The following is a 22,614-nucleotide window of genomic DNA, read 5'->3' on the forward strand; positions in this document are numbered from 1 at the left end:
AGGCTTTGGCGGGCATATCAGCGTCTTGTCTCCCCCCACCTTTTCTAACTTAAGAATACTCCTATCTAAATAAACGTGCAGAACCGCGACACGAATCGAGTCTTCGCGGCACACACTTCCGGCCCGGCGCGACTGACGTGTACGGTCGGAGTCTCTGCCCGCCGCGACCGGCGCGAAAAACTCTACCAGCGGTATTATAGTGATCCGGCGTCGACGATCAGCATACTCTCTTCCTGACTGCAACGCTACGGCAACAGGTCAGGGGCTAAATAACAGCCGGACGAACACGGCCGTGTTAGCTGAAACCGATGCATCCCAACCAGCACTACGGGTTCCAGTGCAACACCAGGAATCGGGACACTACTGGCAGCTGCTACGGCCGACCTGCAATCATCCTCTCAGGTCGGCCTGCCGGGACCGACAACCGCGACAGGGCATCCCGAGGTTTGACAGGAAAGAATTACAGTGTCTAGACACGCCCGATACGACCAGGGTCCCTTGGTGTGCATGCGAGACGTCTTCGCGCCACCGGCGAGTCCGGGAGGTCCGCAGAAACGGTGGTACTGGTCGGTCTTGTCCCGTCTCTCTTCACGGAGTCACAAGCACGAAAGGGGCTCCAGACAGCCGGGCGGCCACTCCTTGGGCGTGCTATGTCGTACTACTTCACGAGAAAGTCTCTCAAAAATCGGCTGAATCAGAGCGTCCACGCAATACAGGGAAGCCTCCCGAGGGATATCGGCTGCTTGTCCGACGACGTGCGAGCTGCGAGTTGGCTGGGTACCTGCAATCCGACTAGCATGCGCGGCAGTCAGCTGGCTGCCCCCATGCCCCAGCGCGCCCCCGAGTACGTTCCTGGCGTTCGTGTTTACGGTCAATCCTTCGACAGTATTCCTGGAGTTTCTGTGGTTTCCCAGTGGTCCACGGGACAAGCGAACCGTATCGAGTGACGCAACGTGGCCTGCCTTTTTTTTTTCCTTCCTCGGTAGGAGTAGCCAGTTGCCTCGGGTTTTCAACACTCGTCCTTTGTTCTTGGAAAGCTTCTTCTCTCCACAGTTTTATCCTTCTGTTTCGTAGGGTTGAGCCGGCGCGTCGCTGTTATTTTTTGTCCATATCCTTGTGGCACTGCGACGCGCGCCGGACTGCGTTTTTTCCTGAACTGTAGCTCTCGCTCTGCTGCCCCAGCCTGTACAGAGCAGCTTATCAGGACGGACGGCGGTTCCCGAGGAACCACTTCCACATTTACCTCCATTTGCGGCATCTCCGGTGCCGACGTGTTAGCGCCATGGCGGGTTCGAGCGGGAACGAGTTAAGGCGAGACATGAAGCCTTTCATGGAGGCTTTCGGTCTGTTTGATTCCAATGGCGACGGTTTTTTGACTCCCGAGCAGGCTGTTATGGCGGCTCGGTCTTGCGGGTTGTCGGTAGAGAAGGACTCGGCGTGCAGTCTCGGTCAACAAATCAGTCGGTCCGCGTATGGAGACTGGATAGCAAGAGAATTAGCTGCGGCGCCTCTGGACCCCAGAAAGCATCTGATTACCAGTTTCCAGGCCCTCGACCGAGCAAACACAGGGAAGGTCTCAGCACCTGAACTGAAGGAAATTCTTAAGGCGTCTGGGGGAATACTGACAGAGACTGAGGTCGACGCTCTGGTTTCTGAGGCGGATAAGGATGGCAATGGCTGCATTGACTACGTACGCTTCACCGATGAACTACTCAGCTAAGGAATGCAAAGCCTGGCTCTGCATTTCTCAGTCGAACGTGTTACGGGGTTCACGGGTGACGGAGGATCGGGTGGATGTCCTTCGTGCGATCGGATGCGCTGCTGTTTTTGTAATTTTCTTAGTGCGTTTCGGCCCTTTTGTTTGCCTGGACATCTCACGCAACTCGCCGTCACATGGAACCGAACGGGTCTCTGTGATGCAGCATCTGTAGCACCCAGGTGATGCTAGCAGAAGAAGCTGAGGGGTATGGCCACATTCCTCTATATGCTACTGTACAGTAAGCTGATGACGGTTATCACTTGGTACCAGCCGGATTGGAACCGGCTGTTATTCCAGTGAAGAGTCAGGACTCCAGTCACCACTTTGTCAGGGTATAGACCGCAACTCAACATTTTCGACAGTGGACGCACCGTTCTTTCGGAGCTCCGCCGAGCTGTTTTCGCGCCGGCACCGTTGTTTCGAAGCATTGCGCCCTGTGGGTACCTTCTGTTAGGATGTTAGTATCCGAGAAACGCGGAGCTGATAAGAAGCAACGGAGAGAATCTCTGTCGTTTCTGCGCTGGCGGCTGCACGGAGCGCGCGTTTCTGAGAACACTCCTTACCTGTACCAGCGCCGTCAGAACTTCGCAGCACTAGCGTGTAGCCCGAGACTCGAAGACATTGCAGTGCGTGTTGCCTGTCACAAATGCGGCACACACTGAAGCCGCTTGTCGTCTCCTGTGGTGACTGTGAGCAGAGATATTCCCCTCTCTCAAGCTGTCCCCTGCGTGACGGGAGCATGCGCGTACTGTCGGACTGTGCGACGACGGGAACCGGCGTGCTTGTTTTTTGGAGAGTGTTAAGGCGGACACTAGCACACGGTAGCGACATCGTTGACGCGCTTCTTAGCGCGCGTGTCAGTTTGCTTGCGGAAGCCGATGCTGCAGATTCGCCACGTTACAAGGAAGGGACACATTTGTGGCCAAGTTGAGGCTGGAGCCAGTGACTTCGCGGCTCGCGGTTCTCTGGACGAATACTTCGCCGGTTCGCACGATCGCCAACGTGTAGTGTCACTGTCGGCGAATGGAGATACTGACAAAGATCTGCTGCCTCGACACAGGGGTAAAGCTTGCAGCAGTCACGGGACAAGCGCAGTTTCTTTTCACCTTCCGAGAGCGTTCTGAAGCGTGCGCTTATCAAGGCTTCGTAACTGGCGCCGCCGTCAGACTCGCCGTGTCCTTGTAGCGGGCACCCGCACGGTAAAACTCCCCCCCGCACCTTTCGATGACCGGAACGGTTTCTATGGTCCCTCTGAAAGCCCTCAACTGTCACCTTTGGACGCGAGCGCTGCAACGGGAATCTTAGAACGTGAGGAAATGGCAACTGCACCGTTCTGGTAACTGGCAAGAAGCCGGACACGCGCTTTGATGCCTTCCGGACTGGCCTCCCGGTGTCCGCTGTGTTGCGGAGATCCACAAGTACACACGGAACCTGTTTTCGTGCCTCCAGATGTTAAAAAAATTACGATGGCAGGAAGCGGCCGCTTTCTCCGCACACGGGTACTGCTTATAAGCTGTTAGTACTCTTCTTCGTCTATGATGTCTGCTGCGCAAAGAATACTGCTGAGGAAGGACACTCCGTATTCACCTTCCGGGGTCTCGTCTCTTAGCATCGGCCGCAACCAATCGTTGTTGAGCTGACTACTCCTGCGGCTTTCCTGCTACTACGAGCAGGAATGTAACGCGTGCAACCGCAGGCAGCGCAGCGAACATTTCTCTTTGCATGGGTCTCCAAGCATGCGGTCGTGGGAGGCCCACGCATGCGTTCTCCAGTTGTCTCTGTTCTGTCCTGGTAACTCTTCGCTCGTGGTAATGCTGTCTCGAATTTCCCACGTCAAGCGGTACAAGGGAGTGAGCTGCAGCCTCTGCTTTATACGGTGCGGATGCTCCGCCTGCATCTTTGCACGTCCTTGCACCCATAATCCTAACTGGTTGTCCCGTGTGTATCTCTCTCGGTATTGTGTTTTCTCTCTTCCCTAAACTGCTGAGAAATTTCCAGTGAGTTCCTCCCTTTGTTGGCTCCTGTTTGTCCCTACAACGTATTGCATCTCGCATCTCTCAAGACTCCTTCAGTCCGCATGTCGCGTGTGTTTCAGTATCCCTGCTTGGCAAGCGACCAGTATGTGTCATGTTGGCACGCAGCTCAGGGACTTTTAGCGATCAGCTGCGGTTGGCGCCTCAGGTGAGAGAGCATTTCTTTTCTCTCTTAGTCCAGGCATCGATCTCCCGCCGGTATGTTGTTCTTTTGCCCGTATGTTCTTGATACTTCCCGTCGGCCCACCGGAACAGTTTGCGCGGCAGGATACTGTAGGGGACGGAGACACCAAGGCCAGCGCGTTGGCTCCAGAACGACAGACTGAGGTGGCCCTGCATCCGCTGTATGGGGGATGCAAAGCACCGCAGAACTCTTTTTTGGGATAGGCCCGGTGTGAGACCTACTAGGTAGCCTGGCTCACAAGAATTTAAGCGGTAAGATGAGTCTCTTCGGTGGTCCAAGTGGATTATTCCCTCCAGGAGGGGCTAACCCTCCTTCTTTCTTATCTGGCACGACTTCCGCATCTTCCTCTGCACCGAGTGCTGGTAGTGGGGGGACGTCTGGCAGCAGTTTAGTACCAGGTGGGTCTGCCGGGACAAGCACGCTCTTCGGAGCACCAGCAAAAACAGGGGGTGGTCTTTTTGGTGCCGGATCTACGCCTGTTTCTTCTTCACCCTCGTTCCTCCAGGCACCAGCTTCGTCTTCGTCATCGGCTGGCCTGTTCGGAAATGTTTCGCAGTCGTCATCTCAGCCGGGGCCAGCCACATCAGCAGCCTCTTCAGGCGGGGGGCTGTTTGGGAGCTCGGCGTCTTTGGCTTCTTCTTCGCCTTCTGCATCCTCTTTCCTTGGAGGGAGTGGGGCTGGCTCGAGTGCTAAGGCATCCGGGAGTCTTTTCGGATCTACTGGGACACCTCCTTTCTCTTCATCTTCTCTAGCCGGGAACTCTCGTAGTGCCTCAGGTGTGTTCTCTGGTGCCTCTTCTTCGACTCCTTCCTCTTCTTCGTCATCTTCTTCCTCGCCTTCAACTACTCCTAGCTTATTTGGGCAGAGTGGTACTGCTACAACTGCCCCAGCTGTCTCCCAAACACCGGGATTGTTCGGTGCTGCACCGTCATCTGGCTCATCTTTATTCGGAGGCGGGGGTGCTCCATCTTCCACGGCTGGCACCTCGTCGACTGGAGCCTCTTCCTCATCCTCGTCTGCCTCTCTATTTGGAGGCCGCTCCTCTAGCTCTGTTCTTGGTTCCGGTACCAGTAGTTCTGCTGGGTCTTCTGCCTCAGGTAGTAGTAGTAGTCATCCATCAGTCCCGCCTGAAAGTGGGGGGAGTCGCCTGTCTGGAACAGAAGGTACTATCGCTTCTTCTTCTTCGACTCCTGTCTCTACTAACCTGTCAAGCTTTGGTGGTTCAAACAAGGGCGCACCAGCAGGAAGTCTCTTCGGAGCTTCCCCCTCAGCATCGTCATCTTCTCTCTTTGGAGCAGGTCTCTCAGCCGCTCGCACACAGGCCACATCACTACCCTCTGGGGGGTCGTCTTCTTCATCCGTCCCGTCACCCCCTGTCCAGGGAGACAACTTTCAGCCGTCGGGGGGAACCAACCTCACAAAAACGAGTACCTCTCTGCCGTTCCCTGGGGTTTCTCTCTCTTCGTCATTCTCTTCTCCTAGCTTCTCCTCTGGTGTCTGTTCATCTTCTTCATCCTCTACTGTTGCTGCTTCTCCAACCAGCTTGCCCGCAACTGCTTCGCCCGAGATACGCAAATGTCTAGTTAGCTATACGCACCTCAAGTCTGTTCTTCTTTCCTTCTCCCTTGCCGATGCAACAGCCGCGCCACAAATGCATGCTCTCTTCACCTGTCCGCAGCTGCTCCAACGTTTCTCTTCTCTTCTTGCCCCCTTTGACCCCACAGTTGACCGGGCTCTCCCTCGCAATACTCCGAAGAGTCTCCTTCACACTATCCAGGCCGTCAGGCGACAGTTTCTCCATCAAGCACAGGCTGCCGCTGAGTTTGCTAATGGAGGTGTTGCATGTGGTCCAGGCCAAGGGAATGCCGACAACACTCTAGGTCAAGCCGCGTCGAGAGAACCAGCACAGTGCGGCGGTCTATTCGGGGGAGGCGCAAATACGACCGCAGAGCAGACATCGAGTGGGACGACGGGGGGATCACAGAAAGTTGTAGGGGAGGATGAGATGATGGTGTTGCGTCGAATCCCTTCAGAAGCGGTCATCTATGAGGCCCTCTCAGCATATTTGTTGAGGAAGTTCAATAAGCAGCAACAGCTTCTAATGCCTAAGTTTGACGCAGTGTTTCTTCAAGAAGCTGTAGATCCTTCAGATCCCATGACGCTTCGAGAGATTGAGGACGTCATTGTCGATGAGCAAGTCGATCTTTTCTGGTGTCTGGCTTTCATCTTCCGTGCTGCCGCCAGTTACTCACTTAGCCAGACCCGGGAACTTGACGGGGGAAGAGGAGGTACATCAGACACACAGCATTCTTCAAATAACAGTTGGGCTGATAGGCCTTGTCGAAGCGGACTTGCTGCTGAGTGTTTTGCTTTTGCGTTGTCACTTCTGAAAGAAAAAAGCCTAGAGAATGGACTTCTGCGGACATACGACGATCTCAACCGAAGACAAAGCGGTGGGGTGCTTGGACAGCAGGGTCCCCCCTCCGGGCAGCAAGCCGGATCTTCTCTTACAGAAGGGCAAGGTCTGATGGCGCTGAGATCCCTACATGCGACCTTGCGCATTCAAAGTGCACTGGTCGTGTGTATAACTGCGGTGTACCGTGCTCGAAGCGTCCTCCGAACATACGAGACACCCAAAGAAAGCGAAGCGGATCGCCGATCTGGGACAGCGGGTTGCTCTGGTGATCAGGAAGACAACGAAGCTGAGGGGAAAGGGAAGAAAGGCTTCATGTCGGCTGTCATGTTCCATCGCTTGGTCTCTATGATTACAGATGATTGTTTTGTCGGAGCTCTAGCTGCCTGCAGCAGTGAGGACAAACGACTTCTGCAAAGTCGGAGACTGCTACTAAGTGCCCAGGACTTGGCTGATGCTTCGGGTGTTCTCTTGGTCTCCGCTTATCCGTTTGATCTTCTCTCTGGACATACAGGAGAACCAGAGGAGGGAATCAAAGCTTTCGTCGACCTAGGTCGCACCAGTCGTTTTGCAGCCTTACACCGAGGTGTCATGGCCCCGCTTTTGAATGCGTTCCGACTGGGACTCGAGAGACATATGCGACCCTTGGATTCGTCGTTTGGCGCTTATCTTTGCATGCCGTCTGTGGGAGTTGTTACAGGCGGGGGTGGTGAAGTGAGTGGAGGCAATGAGACTGTCGAAAGAGAGAATTTATCTGCCGCAGTGATGCCGGGGTGTGCGGACGGTTCAGGCAGCTACTCCGATGCACTGTACGAACACCTCGTGGCGCAACCTGGGGTCCTTCCTATTCTATTATTTGCTCATGCTTCCGCCCTGACAATTCTGCGGTCAGGGCGCAAAACATCGGCGCGAAACCCCGCAATCCAAGCTGCGTCTTCTAGCTCAAGTGTGTCTGCTTCTCCCCCTGACACGCTTGCTGCTGCTGGTGCTGCTGACTCTGAACGAGACTCCTGTACTCTGTCGGACTCTGAGATCGACGCTTTTCTTCAGCCTTTGATGGTATGTGGGGGTCCGTCTCTCTCAGAAGCCCTAGAGGCTCTTGTTATTCACCGTGATGGCCTCAGGCGTGCCGGCTCGGCCGCCGCATCTGCAGATCCACTTCTTCTCATGAGGAGAGAAATTCTTCTTCAGCTTCTTCACGCAGTTCTTCTGTATCTTCCTCTCCAGCATTTCCAAGGCTTCGAGCGGCTTGTCCATTCAGTGTGTGGCCTAGCAGATTGCCCAGGTGTCTCTGAAGACCTGTGGGTCTTTGCCGCCTCCGCATCCGCTGCAAGCAAGGATGGGTTTTTCTCTTTCAACTCTGTCCTGCGTACGATGGCTGCGAAGCCCCAGACAGCTGTAGAAGAGACTAGTCAGCAGCGCTTGCCTGGAGAAGTGACCCGGCGCCTTGGGGGGTGCCGAGGAGGCGCGTGCAGTGTATGGGGAGGGTTAGTGGAGGCAGCTCAACAGGCACATTTTCTACGAGCTCAAAGAGTCCAGCAGAAACCACGATGTGGAGGTTTGTTGGTACTTGTGGATATCTTCAAGTCAGCTTGTTTTCCTTTTGGCCTACATCTTCTCTTACAGCTTCTCGCGGCTCTCACCCCTCACGCGGCATCTGCTGCTGCGAAATTTCGTTCTCAAGAGGCGGCAGCTGTTGAGAGAGAAGAAGAGGAAGTGTTACTCGATGCAACGGCTCATGTCGCCTTCCTACATTATTTGACAGAGCCTATTGAGAGCGTCCTATTGCCCCCTAGACGTGAGTTCTTCTTACCAGTCAGCCCCCGTTCCGTCTCGGAGCCCACTGGAGCTGCCCCTGTCTCGAGTAACGATTCATCTCCCGCTACTGCCGAACACAGCTCTCAGTGGCCTCCTGCGTTATCAGCAGGGCTACAGTGGCCTTCGGAGACGCAGGACAAAGGTGCGAGGTCTTCGTCTTCGTCTAAAGCGAGCGGAGTGGAGAGCAAGAAAGGTCGTGCGAGAGGGTGTACGTACATAACAAGGGGACCGGTGCCAGTTGAGTTGTGTATTGCAGCCATGTTAGGGTTTGAGGGGGAACGCGGGTCTTCAGGGGGTAAGGACTCCGAGGGACAAGGTCGCGGGCTAGAACGGCCTTTTTTCGATGCTTCGAATGTAGCAGGGGGTGCAGGGTGTTGGTGCCTGCTTCATCCTGGCGTGAAAGCTAAGACAACGCAGCTTCCCTTATGGAGACTGATGGATTCAGCAGCCGTAGTAGCGGGCACCACGGCAAGCATAGCAAGAGACCAGCTACGGCAAAGTGAGGAACAGGGTGATTCTCAGGTTCTTAGTTTGAGCCCTCACCAGCTTTTTCAACTCCTCCTCCCTGAAGGCCAAGGTTGGTGGGCGACCTGTGCTGAAGGCACGTCTGTCGAACCAGCGACGCCGTATACTCCGACACTTAGGAGAAAGCTGCGGGGCTTACGTGCTGAGACCAAAGACAGTGAGAATGAGGGAGATGGTTCCTCAGACTGCGAGGTAGAAGGCGCAGGTCCTAGCAGTCTACTTGATCTGCATGCTCTTCGGGTACCGTTGAGAAGCCACTTGACGACACACCGGACCAGCGCCCGGGGCTGTAAGAAAGCTTCTTCAGTGACAGAAAAAGAGGCCGGGGAAACCGGGGGACGAGGAGACCATGAGAAAGTGACGGCGCCACCACCGCTGTCACCCCTGAGGATAGCGTGGTTTGTATGGGATGCAGGCATGCAGTTTGCTGCGCAGACTGGAAAACAGCTACCTCAGCCAGCTTTGAAGTGAGTATGAGCTCGGAGTTTGTCTTGACAAGAGAGCGCTATATTGTCTGAAAGCAGGACTCTTATGCAGACAGGCCTACGTACATCCTCGTGTATACGACCTTGTAGGGATGCAATGACGTAGACAGGCAGTAATACCCTAGCAGACCGCCTTTCATAAGGCAGGCTGCAACTTCCCCACGAACCGCCGTCAGAAGATCTCGCATGAAGTGAGCGCTGACTGCCGCAGCAAACAAGTGATGGGAGAGGTGAATCGAAGTTATAAAGAGCAAACAATAGAGGGAGCGTATGTTTCTTTGGTACCATTACGGCATGAAGGTATTCCAGGAAGACAGTTTTTCCTCTTTCTAGTGTAGAGAGATCAGGGCTTCGAAGCCGGTTCTTTTCGTACATGTCCTCAAGCAGGACCGAAAGGAGAAGACTGGGGAGGAGATTTTTGCCGCGGCCCTTTCCCTCAACAGCCCAGCGACACTCTGTCTCGTCCTGAGATCTCATGTGCCCGTAGTCACACAGACAGGCACAAGAAACTTCGGAGTTTTGTCTGTTTGTTCTCTTCGTTATTCTGCAGAGCATTTGTCGCGGCGACAGGGCTTTTCACACGCTTAGCTTGTTGGCCCTCTGAAATGCGCGTTGCCGTAGAGCTCTTAATTGCAGAGCAGGTCTACGGAGTTCCAGGAGACGTAGCAGCAGCAGCACTGAACGCAGCCACTCCAACTGCAGCAACCTGGACTGCGGTGCCGAGCATGAACTCTGCTCCTGTCCAGTCTCTCTCAGGACACGGCATATCTCAATCATTCTCGGCTATAACTCAAACGGCTATACCGAGCGGCCCTGCATGCAGTCAGAAGAGAAAGAGTGGGAGAGGATGTGAACCACAGGAATGGTCACGGTGTGAACAAGAGGGAAAAGGTGAAAGAGAGGCCGTCGTTCCACCTTTTGCTCTTCTTCCTCGATTGTTTACTCTTCTGTGTCTGTCGGCCCAGCATCCACAGTTCTACTGTCTTCTGCCTGAAGTCCTTGGAGGGCTAAGGTGAGTACTTAGCGGTCGGGACTAGCAGGTAGTCAAAAAACGAGAGGAAGAATAACAGAGGGGAGCACCAGCCTTCTTCGCTGCAGTCCTTGGCTACGAAGGACCCGATCAACGGTCGTGTGCCTTAGCGGTAGCCGTCCAGTCTTTTGGGGCTAGATGGTATACATGCTCTTACGTCTTACGAACGTCTACAGATAGCTTTTCTGCATCCCGCGTTGTGCCTGTTGCTACAAAATAGCGGAAGCTCACCAAGCTAGGGCCAGGATGTAACAAATCGGGCCCAATCGCCCCCCTAAGAGACCTGGCGTATGTGCATCCGGTGTTAAGACGCGTGCCGGGATGACCTTGTAGACTATTTCCGATGTGCGGAAGACAACGTTCACGCCTAGTTCTATTTTCTGAGTTGAGATGAAACTGTCTTGCCAAAGAGAGAATTTCTTTCATGTTACAGGACTTCAGGCACTCAGTTCGCAGTAGGCTAGTGTTGATATCGCGGTATTGGGTGCATACACCTCCAGTGTCTTCGTGGGCCTGCTGACACATGTGCAGTGGTATTTATATATGAACGTGTACCTACTTTCTTCTGTGTGCGTAGGATTGGTTATGCGATGGTCTTGTTCTCTGTCCGTGTGCCGCATCTGCTTCTGATTTTGATGAGGGGTGTCTCTTTCTTATCACCCTGCGTTGAATGTCTCTTCCTCCTTCGCAATGATTCTTTGCCGTCCTTTCTGATGTTTTGGTCTTGTTGGTTCTTTTCCGGGGTGATATCTGCGCTTCAGGGCGTGCTTAATTCCGTGTCCGCTTCACAATTTACTTCACGTCTTTCGGTTGCTATGGCCTCATCATGCTATTCCCGCCGCTATTAGCAAGGCTCAACCTTCCCTTGGTCGAAAGCCTGCTTCTTCTCGAGACACTCGACGTGCCGGCCCCCCTGCCCTTCAGCCGTCACCTGTTCGCTCGATTTTCTCTCTCCCATCTTCAAGGGATGTTTCTAAGAGCCCCGCAGACGGTCAAACTTCTTTCTCACGCGCGTTACCTGTGGTATTACTTCAAGCACAGAGTCCAGGCCACATATCTACAGACTTCGCTCTGCCCCCAGATTCTTTACAAGTCTACTGGCAGCTCCTAATGCTTCTAGCGAATCATTCGTCGTCTTCGTCTTTGACCGATAGGAACACCGTATTTTCAAATCTATGGAATTCTAAGGCAAGTGTAGAGACTCAGGGTGGTGGTGGTGGTGCTGCTGCAGCTGCGCATCCACCACGTCCCTTGCTATCCCTGCAGGATCTACTGAACCTGCTGGCAGAAATTACGAAAGAAGAGACAAGGATGGGGAGTTTTCCCGTTTTGAGAAGTACACTTCTCCTTCTCCTTCAGTTACTTCACTTTTGTCCTGCGTCCTCTTGGACCTTATCTTGGCAGCAGCATGCGGCCTTAGCGGCTGCCGCAGCTACCGAGGCGGCTGAGGATGTGCTTGGTGTTAGGAGGGGAGATACCCAGTCCGGTCAAGAGGCACTTCTGACTGGAACTGGAGAGGCGAAATCAAAAGAAGATACAGAACAAGCTGACTACGAGCATCCTCTCTTCGCAGCCTTCATGACACCCCTTCGTAACTTAGCACGCTTGCAGTTCGGCTGGGAGAGTGGAGATGTAGGAGCTGGTGACGGGAGAGGAGGAAAGTTGCGGATGTTGAATAAACCAGACGGGAAGCCAGGAGGACTCGGTCAGTATGCCCTCGAGGTTCATCCGATGATGCTTGGGAATGCTCCTTATGCTTCATCAGGAGGACAAAGACGGATGGAAGGTCTCGGTGTACAGCAATGCTGTCAGGTCCAGCAGGATAGTAGTACGCCGGGGTGGTCGAGTGAAGTGGATCAGATGGACGGGCGTGAGTGGGAAGAGGTACTAGCGCTACGACAGTTACAGCACTTGAAGCAACAAAGAGATAACTTTGGAGCTGTTTGTGAGTTTGTATTGAGCTCTATTTGGGTGCGACTGCCGGGGTTTACGTTTCTCCAGGGCTCCGAAAGAGCCGAAGTTGTGGAATTGCTTTTAGCCATAGTAGGAGAGCTTTTCGCTTTGCTTCAGGGCGCCAACCGGCTTCCTACGGAAGGAGAAGGAGATGAGGTAGGAGAAGCAGAAAACCCGGCAGGAAGATTCGGAAAAGCTGGGGATGAACATGCTGATGAAGGCCGCCGACTAGCTCGGGAGATGGGGGGGGGGGCACGGTTAGGAAGACTAGAGAAACGGCTTCGTTATGCGGCTGGTCTACCACAGGGGGTAGCACCCTGCAAAGGGACACGTACAGAAGCATGCGATGTCCTCAAGATGGCGCTAAGTAAGGATGGTGCTGTGTGGGAGGTATACAAGGAAGAGAGAAAGGAAAGGGAGGAGGCTCGGTTGGGGAAGAAGAACTCAACTAACGAAGACAAATCAACCGGACAATGCAAGGGAAGCTTCCTCATCCCTAAGTATGCTGCTTTGTTTGCCGTCTACGGTCATGTCGAGGTATGTGTGAGCTGCTCCGGGGAAAGTGTAGTGGCTCTGGGCTCATCTGGAACGCAGACAGCGGTATGCGATAGTCGCTGGATTGAGCCTAGCCAGCTAGTAAACACACTAGGAGATCGGACGTTTCTAGTGATGACTGTTTCACGCCAAAGACTGTTTCTCTGTGGCACGTATCCTAGGGTATGAGGTGGTAGAGGCGGGCCTTCAGTAGGGAACCGCCTGTCGCTCTGGCCGTTATGAAGCTCCGAAGATGTAGGATCGTGATTCGGAGGTCCATTATCGTCGCTTGCACGATGCCTATATCGTACTTTTCTCCGCAAAAAGGACGCCGCTTCTCTTCAGTTGAAAGACTTCTCCCCTCTTCACATGCAGCAGGTGGCATATCAATCCCGAGGGCGGATGTGTTCGTGTGTAGCGTCTCCTCATCAACCGGGCGAAACTGTGAAAGGACTTTGTACTCAGAAAGACGTTCCACAGCAAAATAGCAACCCAGTCGATGTACTATCTCGAGCTGTTGCAGTCAAGAGGGTAGCTTAAAGTTTGTATTCTCTAAGAAGCAAGGAGCTGGGTGGAAGCTGATCCGTAAGCACCTCGGTTTGTCAGCTTATCGTCATATTCGATGGCCTGTTGAGCTAGAGCCTTCCGTCTCCGCCATCGTGATGAGGCGTCTTCTGTCTCTTCGGTTGGCCCCCCGGTAAAGAGATTTCACTTCTATATCTGGGAAGACAGCTGAGAGTGTATGTGATCTTCTTGGTGTCAACTGCTATTGGGTGTGCTTGTTGTTGCAGCTAACCAATCGTCTCTTAGATCAACTGTCAGCCTCAAACTTTCTTCCCTCTCTTGCTTCAATCCTTCGGTGTCACTTCCTTCTAGAGCCAAGTCTTCCCGGGTCACCTCCACATTCGGTTTCACCTAGTGGTGGTGCCGGTGATTCTCCCTTCTTGTTTGCCTTCACGAACTCGACTCTTCTTTCTCTCTCGTCTCTAGACTTCCATACGTTTGCATCTCTTTCTGCGGTTACCCCACTAGGAGCAGCGACCTTACAGACACCTCCTTTACAAGTTCCCTCAGATCTACAGGGTCCAGCTTATGCTCCACTACCAGAGACACTCGCGGCATGTTCTTCTCCTCAACCTCCTCCCCCTCTCCTTCTCCCTCCTTGTCTCCTTCCCCCCCCTTATTCCACGGCCTCACATCAAACATGCAGCAGCGCAACAGGAGAGGTCGCCTGCTGCAGCTGCTGTTGCTGTTCGAGACGTCTCCTCGGTCCAGAGCATGCGTCCTTTAGTGATTCTCTGTTCTTTAATTCGGACACAGGATCGCACAACCTATATTTCATTCCTGCAGCCCTCTGTGTCCCTACACCCCGCTTGGCTTCATGGCTCTATTCCCCTACCACTGCTTTAGGCCGTTGGAGCAGTCATTGGTCGGGTTTCACGTTTTTTCAGAATCTCCCTGCATGTGTGACGTCAGCGGGGGCGGCGACTTTAAGCTTCTTACTTTCTTCTTCATGCGGCAAAGAGGCTTACGGGAGCTCATTGGGCGGCTCAAATGCCTTCTTCTCAGGGAGTCTCTTTGTCCCCCCAGATGCCGGCACAGCCTGGGCGACTTCTGTTGTACGTCCTAATACAGAGCGGTCGCAGAATGTTCTTTGTCTAGCTGTCCAGGGATTCCTGAATCTACTTCTCGCTACTTGTGCTGCGCCTATGGGAGCTAGCTCGACTTCTCCGTTCTGGTTACGACCATCTGTAGAGGATGACGGTCTTTCTGGTTTGTACAAGACGTTTTCCCAAGGGGGTCTTGAGCTTTACACTCTTGGCCGCGGCACTAGTGACGTTGCTGAAAGGAGAGAAGATAAACAATCGTCCCTCTCCTCATCTTCGGCGATCTGTGCTTCTTCGTTTGCGCCTCCTTCGGGTTTACTCCTACATCGTCTTCATCGGCAGCTTCTTACTCTAGTATTTGCACCGTGCCCTGTCCTGGCAGAAGACTTTGGCCTTCCTTCTCCTCTCTTGCCTACCATCCCAGATGGTCCACCGTTCTATCGAGGTGACTTGCTTGCAGAGCTCCAACAACAAGACGCCTGGATCCTGCTGTCTGGGGCTTCAGGCGCGGGCTGTATAAATGAAAGCTCTCTGATGGAGGGCCATTCACCTGCTCTGAAGGTGTCACCCCCGTTCGCCGGCCGGAAAAGAGTACCAGCTAACTTTGTCCAGTCTATCTTTGCTTTTCTTGAAGGTACCTCGCGTGTTAAGGTCGTAGCCGCTGCTGTCTTAGATATGCTTAGCGTGGCGTCTATCCAACTTCAGACAATCCTTGAGAAAAGCACCTCTCAAAGCGGGGATTTAAGTAAGTTTCAAAGTCTTCTCTCGTCCTTCTCCACTCCAGCCTTCTCAGCTTCTCCCTTCTCCTTTTGTCTGACGTGTGAAACGTATGATCTACAGTTGGAACTGAGGCGAGAGTGCCGGCGGGAGGATAGGGCGCAGGGGGAGAAAGCGAGCCAGGTGAACTCAGACAAGGGAAAGACAACACCACGGCTAGAATGGCGCCTGGCAGAGCTACTCTTCCCGGAAGGACTGCTGAGCCGGGGTGTGAGGGATCTTTATGTGAAGGAACCTATGAAAGAGTATCGTTTGTTATTGCTTCAGCTTCTTCTTTTGCTCCTGGGTGGCAACGGAGGACATAATCGGCATGAGCAGCTTCTCCTCGGGGTAGGACGACGAGACAACACAAAGACAAGAGAGCCTTTTCTTTGGTGTATAACGGAGTTCATGCAGCAGATCCTTGCAGATATTTTAGCTTCAAGTACCCCTGTCTCCTCTCGGGCAGTAGGAGAAAGCGAAAGAGACTCGGAGAAAACATCTTCATCGAGACCGGATGGAGAACTCTCATACGGCTCTTCCTTGACTCGTCGTGCTGTGTCAACTCTTGGAGATCTCAAGATTCTCCGACTTGCATTGCTGGTCCTCGAATTACTCTCCTATTCTGACAGCGCAGCAGCCCTTCGTCTACAACTCTTACAGCAGACTGTCCTAGGTGTCGCACCGCTTGTACCCGGCGCTACTCATTCAAACCCGACTAGAGTGGCTGACGAGAGCGCTGCCGGACTCGGGGGGCCAGAGCGATCTGCTGGATTTGCGGAGGCTGGAGGATGGACTCTCTTGAACAGGGTTGGCGAGCTTCTTCTCACCACTTGGCAGCGAAACAACTGGCGACACGTAGACACATGGCTAGCAGCACCCGGGGGGACCAGCTTGGCGCATGTCTCAAGTTCTCTCGGTGCTGGCAAGGTGTGTCTTCTGGATCATGTGACACACTTACCTCTACTAGCTCCTGCAGGCGCTCCAGGCTTGGCAAACCCTTATCCTCGTCTGGTGTCAAGCTCTGGCTTTGATCTTCCCCTGTATGCTTCTTTGTGTACTTCCGAAATGACCGATGACGCGGATCAAGACGAGACTAGGGCAACAGGAGTGCAGGGCCTCGGTGCTTCGCTATCAAAGGAAGGGACGATATTAATGAGGCGAGCAAGTGGATGTGAAGTACATCAGAGTCTGGATAGTGCGCGAGACACGTGGCTAGGTCCACGATCTCACGAGAACTTCGGGGTGTCCTCAGGGTTGCTTGGTTCCTTAGCCTTATGGGATGAAGAAGACGAGGAACAAGCTTCCGTGGCGGCCTTAGCCGCAATAGAGCTTTGCGGGGCCTTCCAGTCTCTCTTTCGCATTGTGACTGCACAACTGCATGCACTCCCTCTGAAAATTCTTGTAGGTCCGCGGAGTAGTCACAAACCTCCTGCCGTCACAACCACTGGAGGCACATCACCAAATACGGTCGAGAATCTATTCGTTAAAGAGCCACCAACGGTAGAGGATTACACTCCGTTTTTCTCTCTGTTTCACTTCTTATCCTCCAATTCCGATCTCTTTGATGTCTTCTTCCCGTCGCTTTGTTCAAAGGATGGCAATCCCGGCTTAGCACCTTATTCTAGCACGAGTACGAATCTCATGCAGCTACTGACGTGGCTTCATCTCCAGTCTATCAATCCAGCTCACCTTCATCAGTGGCAGGAATCACCACTCTCTTCAAAAAGCCCGCGAATGTCCGTCGTTCTTTCTCAACCAGCAGCAGAATCTAGGAACTTTCCTTCAGCCCGTTCTTCAAGTCTCTGGTATAGGGACTCTCTGGCGCCGCCATCATCTTCTTCGTCAGACATGGGCTTCTCCGCTCGTAACTGCGATGCTCCTTCTTGGCTTCAAGAATTGTCAAGGATCAAGTCACTTGAAGTTTTCATGGATTTCTGGGCTAGGCAGAGACTCCTGCGGACAGCTTTTCTAACGGCTACAGGTGGTGGATCCCCGAGCAGGGGTTCCGAATGGGGAGGTGGTTATGATGAAAGTGAGGGGGTATCTAGTATTGATCAAGTACCACTCTTACCTATCTCTGTTGTCCGAGTATGCGGCGTCCTTAGTAGTCCTGAACAATTTGGCTGTGGATTTCTTTTCGACAAACGGGCTCTACTCTTCTTAGCAACTCACGTTGCTCTGCAAACCCCCCCAAGGCGGAGAAGGATTGCATGCAGATGTAGGGTTTCTGAGAATATGATGGATAGACGCGATCCTTGTGATAGAATGGGTAGATGTCGTTATCGTGGCCCTGTAAACGGAACTTTCAGCTCAATCATGCAGGTGTATGGACAGCTAGATGGCAGCCCTCATCAACAGCGAAGGCGTGGTAACATGGCATTCTGGGAGATTGCTGAGGCCGAAGGACAAGTATTGCCTTCTTCGGTCAATTCTAGTGCGGCCGCGACAGGATTCACAGCGAATCAGCCATGGGCAGCTGGGATTCTAGCGACTCGTGTGGGTGTTGGTGAAGCACTTGCAGATAGTCAGCTGTGTCTGCTGGCGGCTTTGTTTCAGTTTCTTTGTGTCAGTAGACAAAAAGCCATTTTCCCTCTCTTCTTTCTCCCTCCTCCGTTCTCGGGAGAAAGGCTGACAGCCAAGTGTTGCACACCGAACGCCATCGTCAGTAGCAATTTTCTTCCCGAGGAACGTAGCCGAGAGAGCGGGAATACCGTCCAGATGCCTCTTGACGAATATGAGCCTCCCTTCCGAGCGGCAATGATTCCAGTTCTAAGAACTCTGTTATATGTTTGCAAGACAGCGGATATTTCATTTCGAAGCCAGACATTCCGACTACTCACTTCTCTTGCAACACAGCTGCTCTGCTGCAACTGGTCTACTGACCTCCGCTGTTGTTCCCCTTTCCCAGCTGGAGAGGATCCTGGTGTGTCTTCCACGGTCGCCTATGGCGGGGCTCCATTTGGCCACCTCTCCGAACAAACTGTCCAAGCAGCAGGTGTATCCGCGTTACGGCATCCAGATATGAGCTCTCGGAGTGGACGTCGATCGTCGGAAAGCTCGGGGGGAGGACGCAGCGAGCACAACCCCCCTCGATGTTTATCTCTGTCGGATGATGAGGCTTCAAGCGTCAGGGGGGGATCGGAGTCTCGCGCGGGATCCCGAGAACACACACGACATGGCTGGGTTGATCGGACTCGCTGCCCTCGCATCGATACATTGCAGTCGTCGACAGGCAGGACGGCTCTTATCAACCCTCTTTGGCAACGTGAGGCTCTTCGAGTTCCTGATGCTCCTCACCCTCCCCTAGCTTTCCTCTGTCGTCCCCTCTGTTCTGGCGGGCTCCCGTGTCTTCCTAGTGCGGACATCTTACACACGGTAAAGAAGGCGGCTTCCGACTTTACTTTTTGTGTTCGCTGTGGAGCACACTTAAAAACCAAGCGTTGCCAAGGAGGAGAAGTTGGTGAAGAAGCGAAAGGAAATAAGGTCGGGCCGTCCGGAGCGGAGTCTCAAGGCCCGCATGAACTGCGTGGGAGCGCTTTGTTGCTTGCCGTACAGCAGGCTCTCTTACATGTGATGAAGAAGAAGTTCTACGGGCCAAGCGCGGGAAGAGTTTGCCAGTATTCATGTCTCCTAGCATCTCCGGAGAAGGAACGATTTGCTGCCAGCTCGCTTTCTCAGAAACTGAGGGAGGGCTTCAAAGATGTGAACGAGTGCTATTTAGACCGGGAATACCAACAACAGGTGCCTGTCCTCTATCCATTTTCATCTCTTCTTTCTTCTTCCCTCAGCTCGGTCGATGGCGGTTTAAAGCTGACCGGCCCAGGGACTGCAAGGAGGCGTGGGTTGTTCTCCCTCTCTCAGACAGCCTCGGCTCTCGCTAGAAATGTTATCTACGCATCGACGGGTGATGGTGACGAGGGCAGAGACAAGACCATGAACTACGCTTCGTCTCACAACCCCGGAAAAGACAACGTGGGTGGGCTGAAAGGATGCTTGGACATAGCACGCCATTCGGAAGTGTTACCTCATGCTGCATGTAGCGGTGTCAGTTTACCTCTCACTGAACTTTGTGCGTTGATTCTCTCGAAAAAGGACGGCGATTTCGTATCTTTCGGGAAGAAGATCAATCCTATTTCTGAAGCGGATGTCACTGAAATGTTAGCAGCGCTGGATTGTTTTGTCATTTTTAATGCCATATGGAATTTCCTTGCCCTTTCAGAACACGGGGACACCTCTCCGTCAAAAGCTGCCAGGGACGTTCCAGCTTCGCCTCGTGTCTCTTTTTCTGCGTCTCCTGGTGAAGGATCAGGAAAAGGTCACGATAAGACGCCGAATACCGCCGACTGTGTGAAGAGTAGGACTAGGGAGACTCTCTGTGATGCCGAAGACAGCTGGGTTGGAGGCCTTAGAGCACAGCTTGTTGACCTCCTAGATCAGGCTGTACACCTGTGGGGGGGAGGTGTCGGGGCTCCTGCAGCGTCCAGGTTTTTGGGTGCGCCGGGGTCTCCACTAAAAGATGGCGGTCTAAATTCCGACTGTTATCCTTCCCCTGTCGCTGCTGGTCAAGAAAACCAGAGTGAGGGTGCAGACCGGGTCAGGCTCTGCATGCTGATACTACGCTCTGATACTGCTCCAGCTCCCCTGAAGGCTTCAGCGATCTTACAGCTAGCCATGCCGTCCTTCTTTATGAGTGCTGCAGCGGCGCTTCTCGATTTCGCGTCTGCTGCCGCGCATGCGTGTAGACAGAGTAGAAGACGGCGGAGAAGTAGAAGAAGCAGCTCGGGTTTCTCGGACAATCCTGACGGACTAAACAAGACAGGAGACGGCGCTCCTCTGTTTACCAGCGCCAGCGTTTCCGGCGTCGCCGGGGGTGGCATGGCACATCAGCAGCCTCTATTGACGCTTGACTATGATCAGGGTCCCATGGGTAGCTGTGGACACCTCACTGGCCCGAGGAGCCCGTGCTACTCACCTCGACTTTCTTTTTCTCCTTCGCTGGACCACCTCTTATCTCATCCGCCCACTACGGGCTCCCCTGTCAAACCGTCGGAGCTGCCGACTCATTCCACGTCCTGCAGCGGCTCGGGAGACACTCGTCATGTTCCCGCCCCTGTCACCTGCGTAGATGGGTTTGAGCCACATGTCGCGCGGGTGATACAGCAAGCCTTAGGCGAGCTCCTGGACCGTAGTAGACAGCGTTGGGCAGCTGCCTTGATCTCAGATGACACCAAAAACTGCAGTGGGGGGTTGAAGACAGCGGGATTTTTGTGTGATGTATCTGCTGCTGGACCGCATAGGGCCGGGAGAGGTATTTCAGCTCCTCTAGGAGCATTACTCCAAGTGCCATTTGCTTCTCTTTTAAGGTCGTCAGTTAGTGTCATATCTGAGCAACTACAGCAGTATGTTGCTTCCCAGTTTTCTCAAGACGGCATGTTTCCTGGTCATGCTGTCTTCGAGAAGATCATAGACTGGTGGGCGACTCAAGCGCGCGTGCTACGTTTCCAGCCTCTCATTCGTCCTGTCCTTCTTCCCCCTAGCAACGCCCTTTGTAGTCAGCGACTCCGTGAGTGGGGCGATTTATACTCGTGTTCCCCTCTATCACCGCTGACCATCAACGCAGACGATCTGGCTATAGAAGAACTTTCCTGTGGAGCCGCAACGACCGTATTTGCCTTTCTCGCTATGCTCATGCAATCTGGCGCTTCTCCCTCGAGCACCATAGGAGGTGCCGCCGCGTTGTTCAGCTCAGCTGCTGCTGATACCGCTCCTCTTGTCGCTTCTTCGCAGAAACTCGATGAGAGCTTTTCTTCTGCCGATCAGGAGGTGGATGTTTTTCCTCCGAAGTCGGGTCACCACGGAGGTCGACTTGATGGCGAGAAGGGAGGTTTCGCGTGGTCTAGGTCAGGTGGCGTACGCTCTACAGTTGAAAGGAGAGAAATCCCAGATGAGAACGAAGAACTCGAAAACATTGTCATTTTACAGAATGGGGGGTTAGTGTCTCAGGGAAAGAAAGACGATTCTGAGAGATTGTCAAAGGTTCAGGCTCACCGGGAGAAAGGCTTCTCCGCGATGAGCCCCGTGTTGTATCGTCCGTTTTCAGCTCATGTGTTTCACCGAGAGGCATCGGTCACGGAGGCCCTCCTAGATGAAGGCTTTTTTCTCTCTCTTATTATGCTTCCAGCAGTTCAGAACTTTATCACACCAATACGTCAGCCTCAGCTTTGCTTCTCATCCTTGTCATCCTCTCCCGGTTCTTCTCTTTTGCAGCAGGGCCCGTCATCTCTCAATCTGACAGGTGCTCAGTCTCTCCCAACAGCCTGGATCCCTCCTTATGAAGCGCTAGTCGGTGTATCTGCCGAATACCCTGTGTGCGGGATGAATGGTGATCCTAGTCCACGCACGTTGTATGGAGAGGCGGAGGTGTTGCTCGTCCGGAGGTCTGTGGGTCATCTGGTCTTCTGTCGTATGTTGCAGCTTCTGGGTATTGCACTTCAATGCTTGGCAAAGACACGTACACTAGATGAGGCAACTCTCGAGTTGACTCTCGGTCCGAATGTCGGTGAGCATTCGGCTAACATCCAAGGAAGGTCCTCACCGAGACAGTTGCTTACGCCGTCCTCCCTCTCTCCTGGTGATTCAGGGGTCCCAAAAGGGCTTGTTTCTTCCCGAGGGGAGAACAAGACGTGGAAGAGATCAGGCGGACTAGGTGGGATCGACCAAGTAGATCAGAGAGACAAGGCGTTAAAGGAAGAAAGAAGAAGACAACAGGGTCGACTGGATGGTCTCTTGCGTGTTTTACAAGCATGCGAGACACGAATGACTTACATACTCGGGCCTTCAAGCTTTCTCCTTACAGGACAACTTGCTCTTCTCGAAGAGGCAGCTCTCTATATCGGCCTTCTCAAGCTTCTGCCAAAATGGAGAAGCTTACTCCCCGATCAGCAGGTAAAAACTGCTGCCGGAGACTCGATGTGACACTCGAAGCGAAGCGTCTTTTGAGACTCGGCTAGTCGATCTCCTCGTTTTCTTTTCTCAGTACCTCACAGCAGAACGAGCGTGAAGTCTGTGTGCCTCAGCGTAGTCTATAAAACTCTGCTAAGGGGACTCTCTAGATCTACAATGTGTGGGTGTTTCTCTCCAGATTACATCTGCGTCTAGGCTCACCATTCTTTTCATCCACTGGTTAAACACTCTGTCGTACGAATCTCATTCTTTCCTCATACCGAGGTAGTCTTCTTAGACGTCCTAACACGGTCGTTAAGCACTCGCGTGTGCTGTATGCACTTCTGCCCGTGAACTCGAGAGTCCTTTGGTCCTTCCTCCAGAAAGTCTCTTCTGGCACCATCTGGAAGGGGAGCTTTGAGGGCATTCTTGTTCGCAAAAAGGCAGCTGGGCTTCATGCGGTTGGGACTAGCATTGTCATGCCCCATCCACAGCTGCGATAGTCCTTTCTTTTTCTCTCTCTGTCTCTAGGAGGTGAAAGTCTAATACGTATCTGTGCGCCTATGTACGCA

At 53.3% G+C, this 22,614-nt stretch overlaps 2 protein-coding genes across 2 annotated transcripts; both read left to right on the forward strand.

The window, feature by feature from the left end:
• The first annotated feature begins 655 nt into the window (after positions 1–655).
• On the forward strand, positions 656–1,910 carry CSUI_003507 (calmodulin). The gene has a single exon (XM_068063704.1). The coding sequence runs from the start codon at positions 1,283–1,285 to the stop codon at positions 1,718–1,720; it is 438 nt and encodes a 145-aa protein (XP_067924311.1). The 5' UTR covers positions 656–1,282; the 3' UTR covers positions 1,721–1,910.
• Positions 1,911–3,414: 1,504 nt separating this feature from the next.
• Positions 3,415–22,119, forward strand: CSUI_003508 (nucleoporin fg repeat-containing). The gene is made up of 4 exons (XM_068063705.1): positions 3,415–9,199; positions 9,768–10,229; positions 11,009–12,737; positions 13,526–22,119. Exons 1-4 carry the CDS (start codon positions 4,233–4,235, stop codon positions 22,073–22,075), a joined length of 15,708 nt encoding a protein of 5,235 aa, XP_067924312.1. The 5' UTR covers positions 3,415–4,232; the 3' UTR covers positions 22,076–22,119.
• The last annotated feature ends 495 nt before the right edge of the window (positions 22,120–22,614 follow it).

This window comes from Cystoisospora suis (genome assembly GCF_002600585.1).
Source record: "Cystoisospora suis strain Wien I chromosome Unknown contig_1582, whole genome shotgun sequence".
Taxonomy (NCBI): domain Eukaryota; phylum Apicomplexa; class Conoidasida; order Eucoccidiorida; family Sarcocystidae; genus Cystoisospora; species Cystoisospora suis.

Bases quoted from the DNA above. Each gene is read 5' to 3' on its own strand.
- CSUI_003508 (XM_068063705.1), top strand. From the start codon at position 4,233: ATGAGTCTCTTCGGTGGTCCAAGTGGATTATTCCCTCCAGGAGGGGCT. The intron at 10,230-11,008 runs GTGAGTACTTAG...TCTGCGCTTCAG, and splicing joins GAAGTCCTTGGAGGGCTAAG to GGCGTGCTTAATTCCGTGTC. The intron at 12,738-13,525 runs GTATGTGTGAGC...TTGTTGTTGCAG, and splicing joins CCGTCTACGGTCATGTCGAG to CTAACCAATCGTCTCTTAGA.
- CSUI_003507 (XM_068063704.1), top strand. From the start codon at position 1,283: ATGGCGGGTTCGAGCGGGAACGAGTTAAGGCGAGACATGAAGCCTTTC.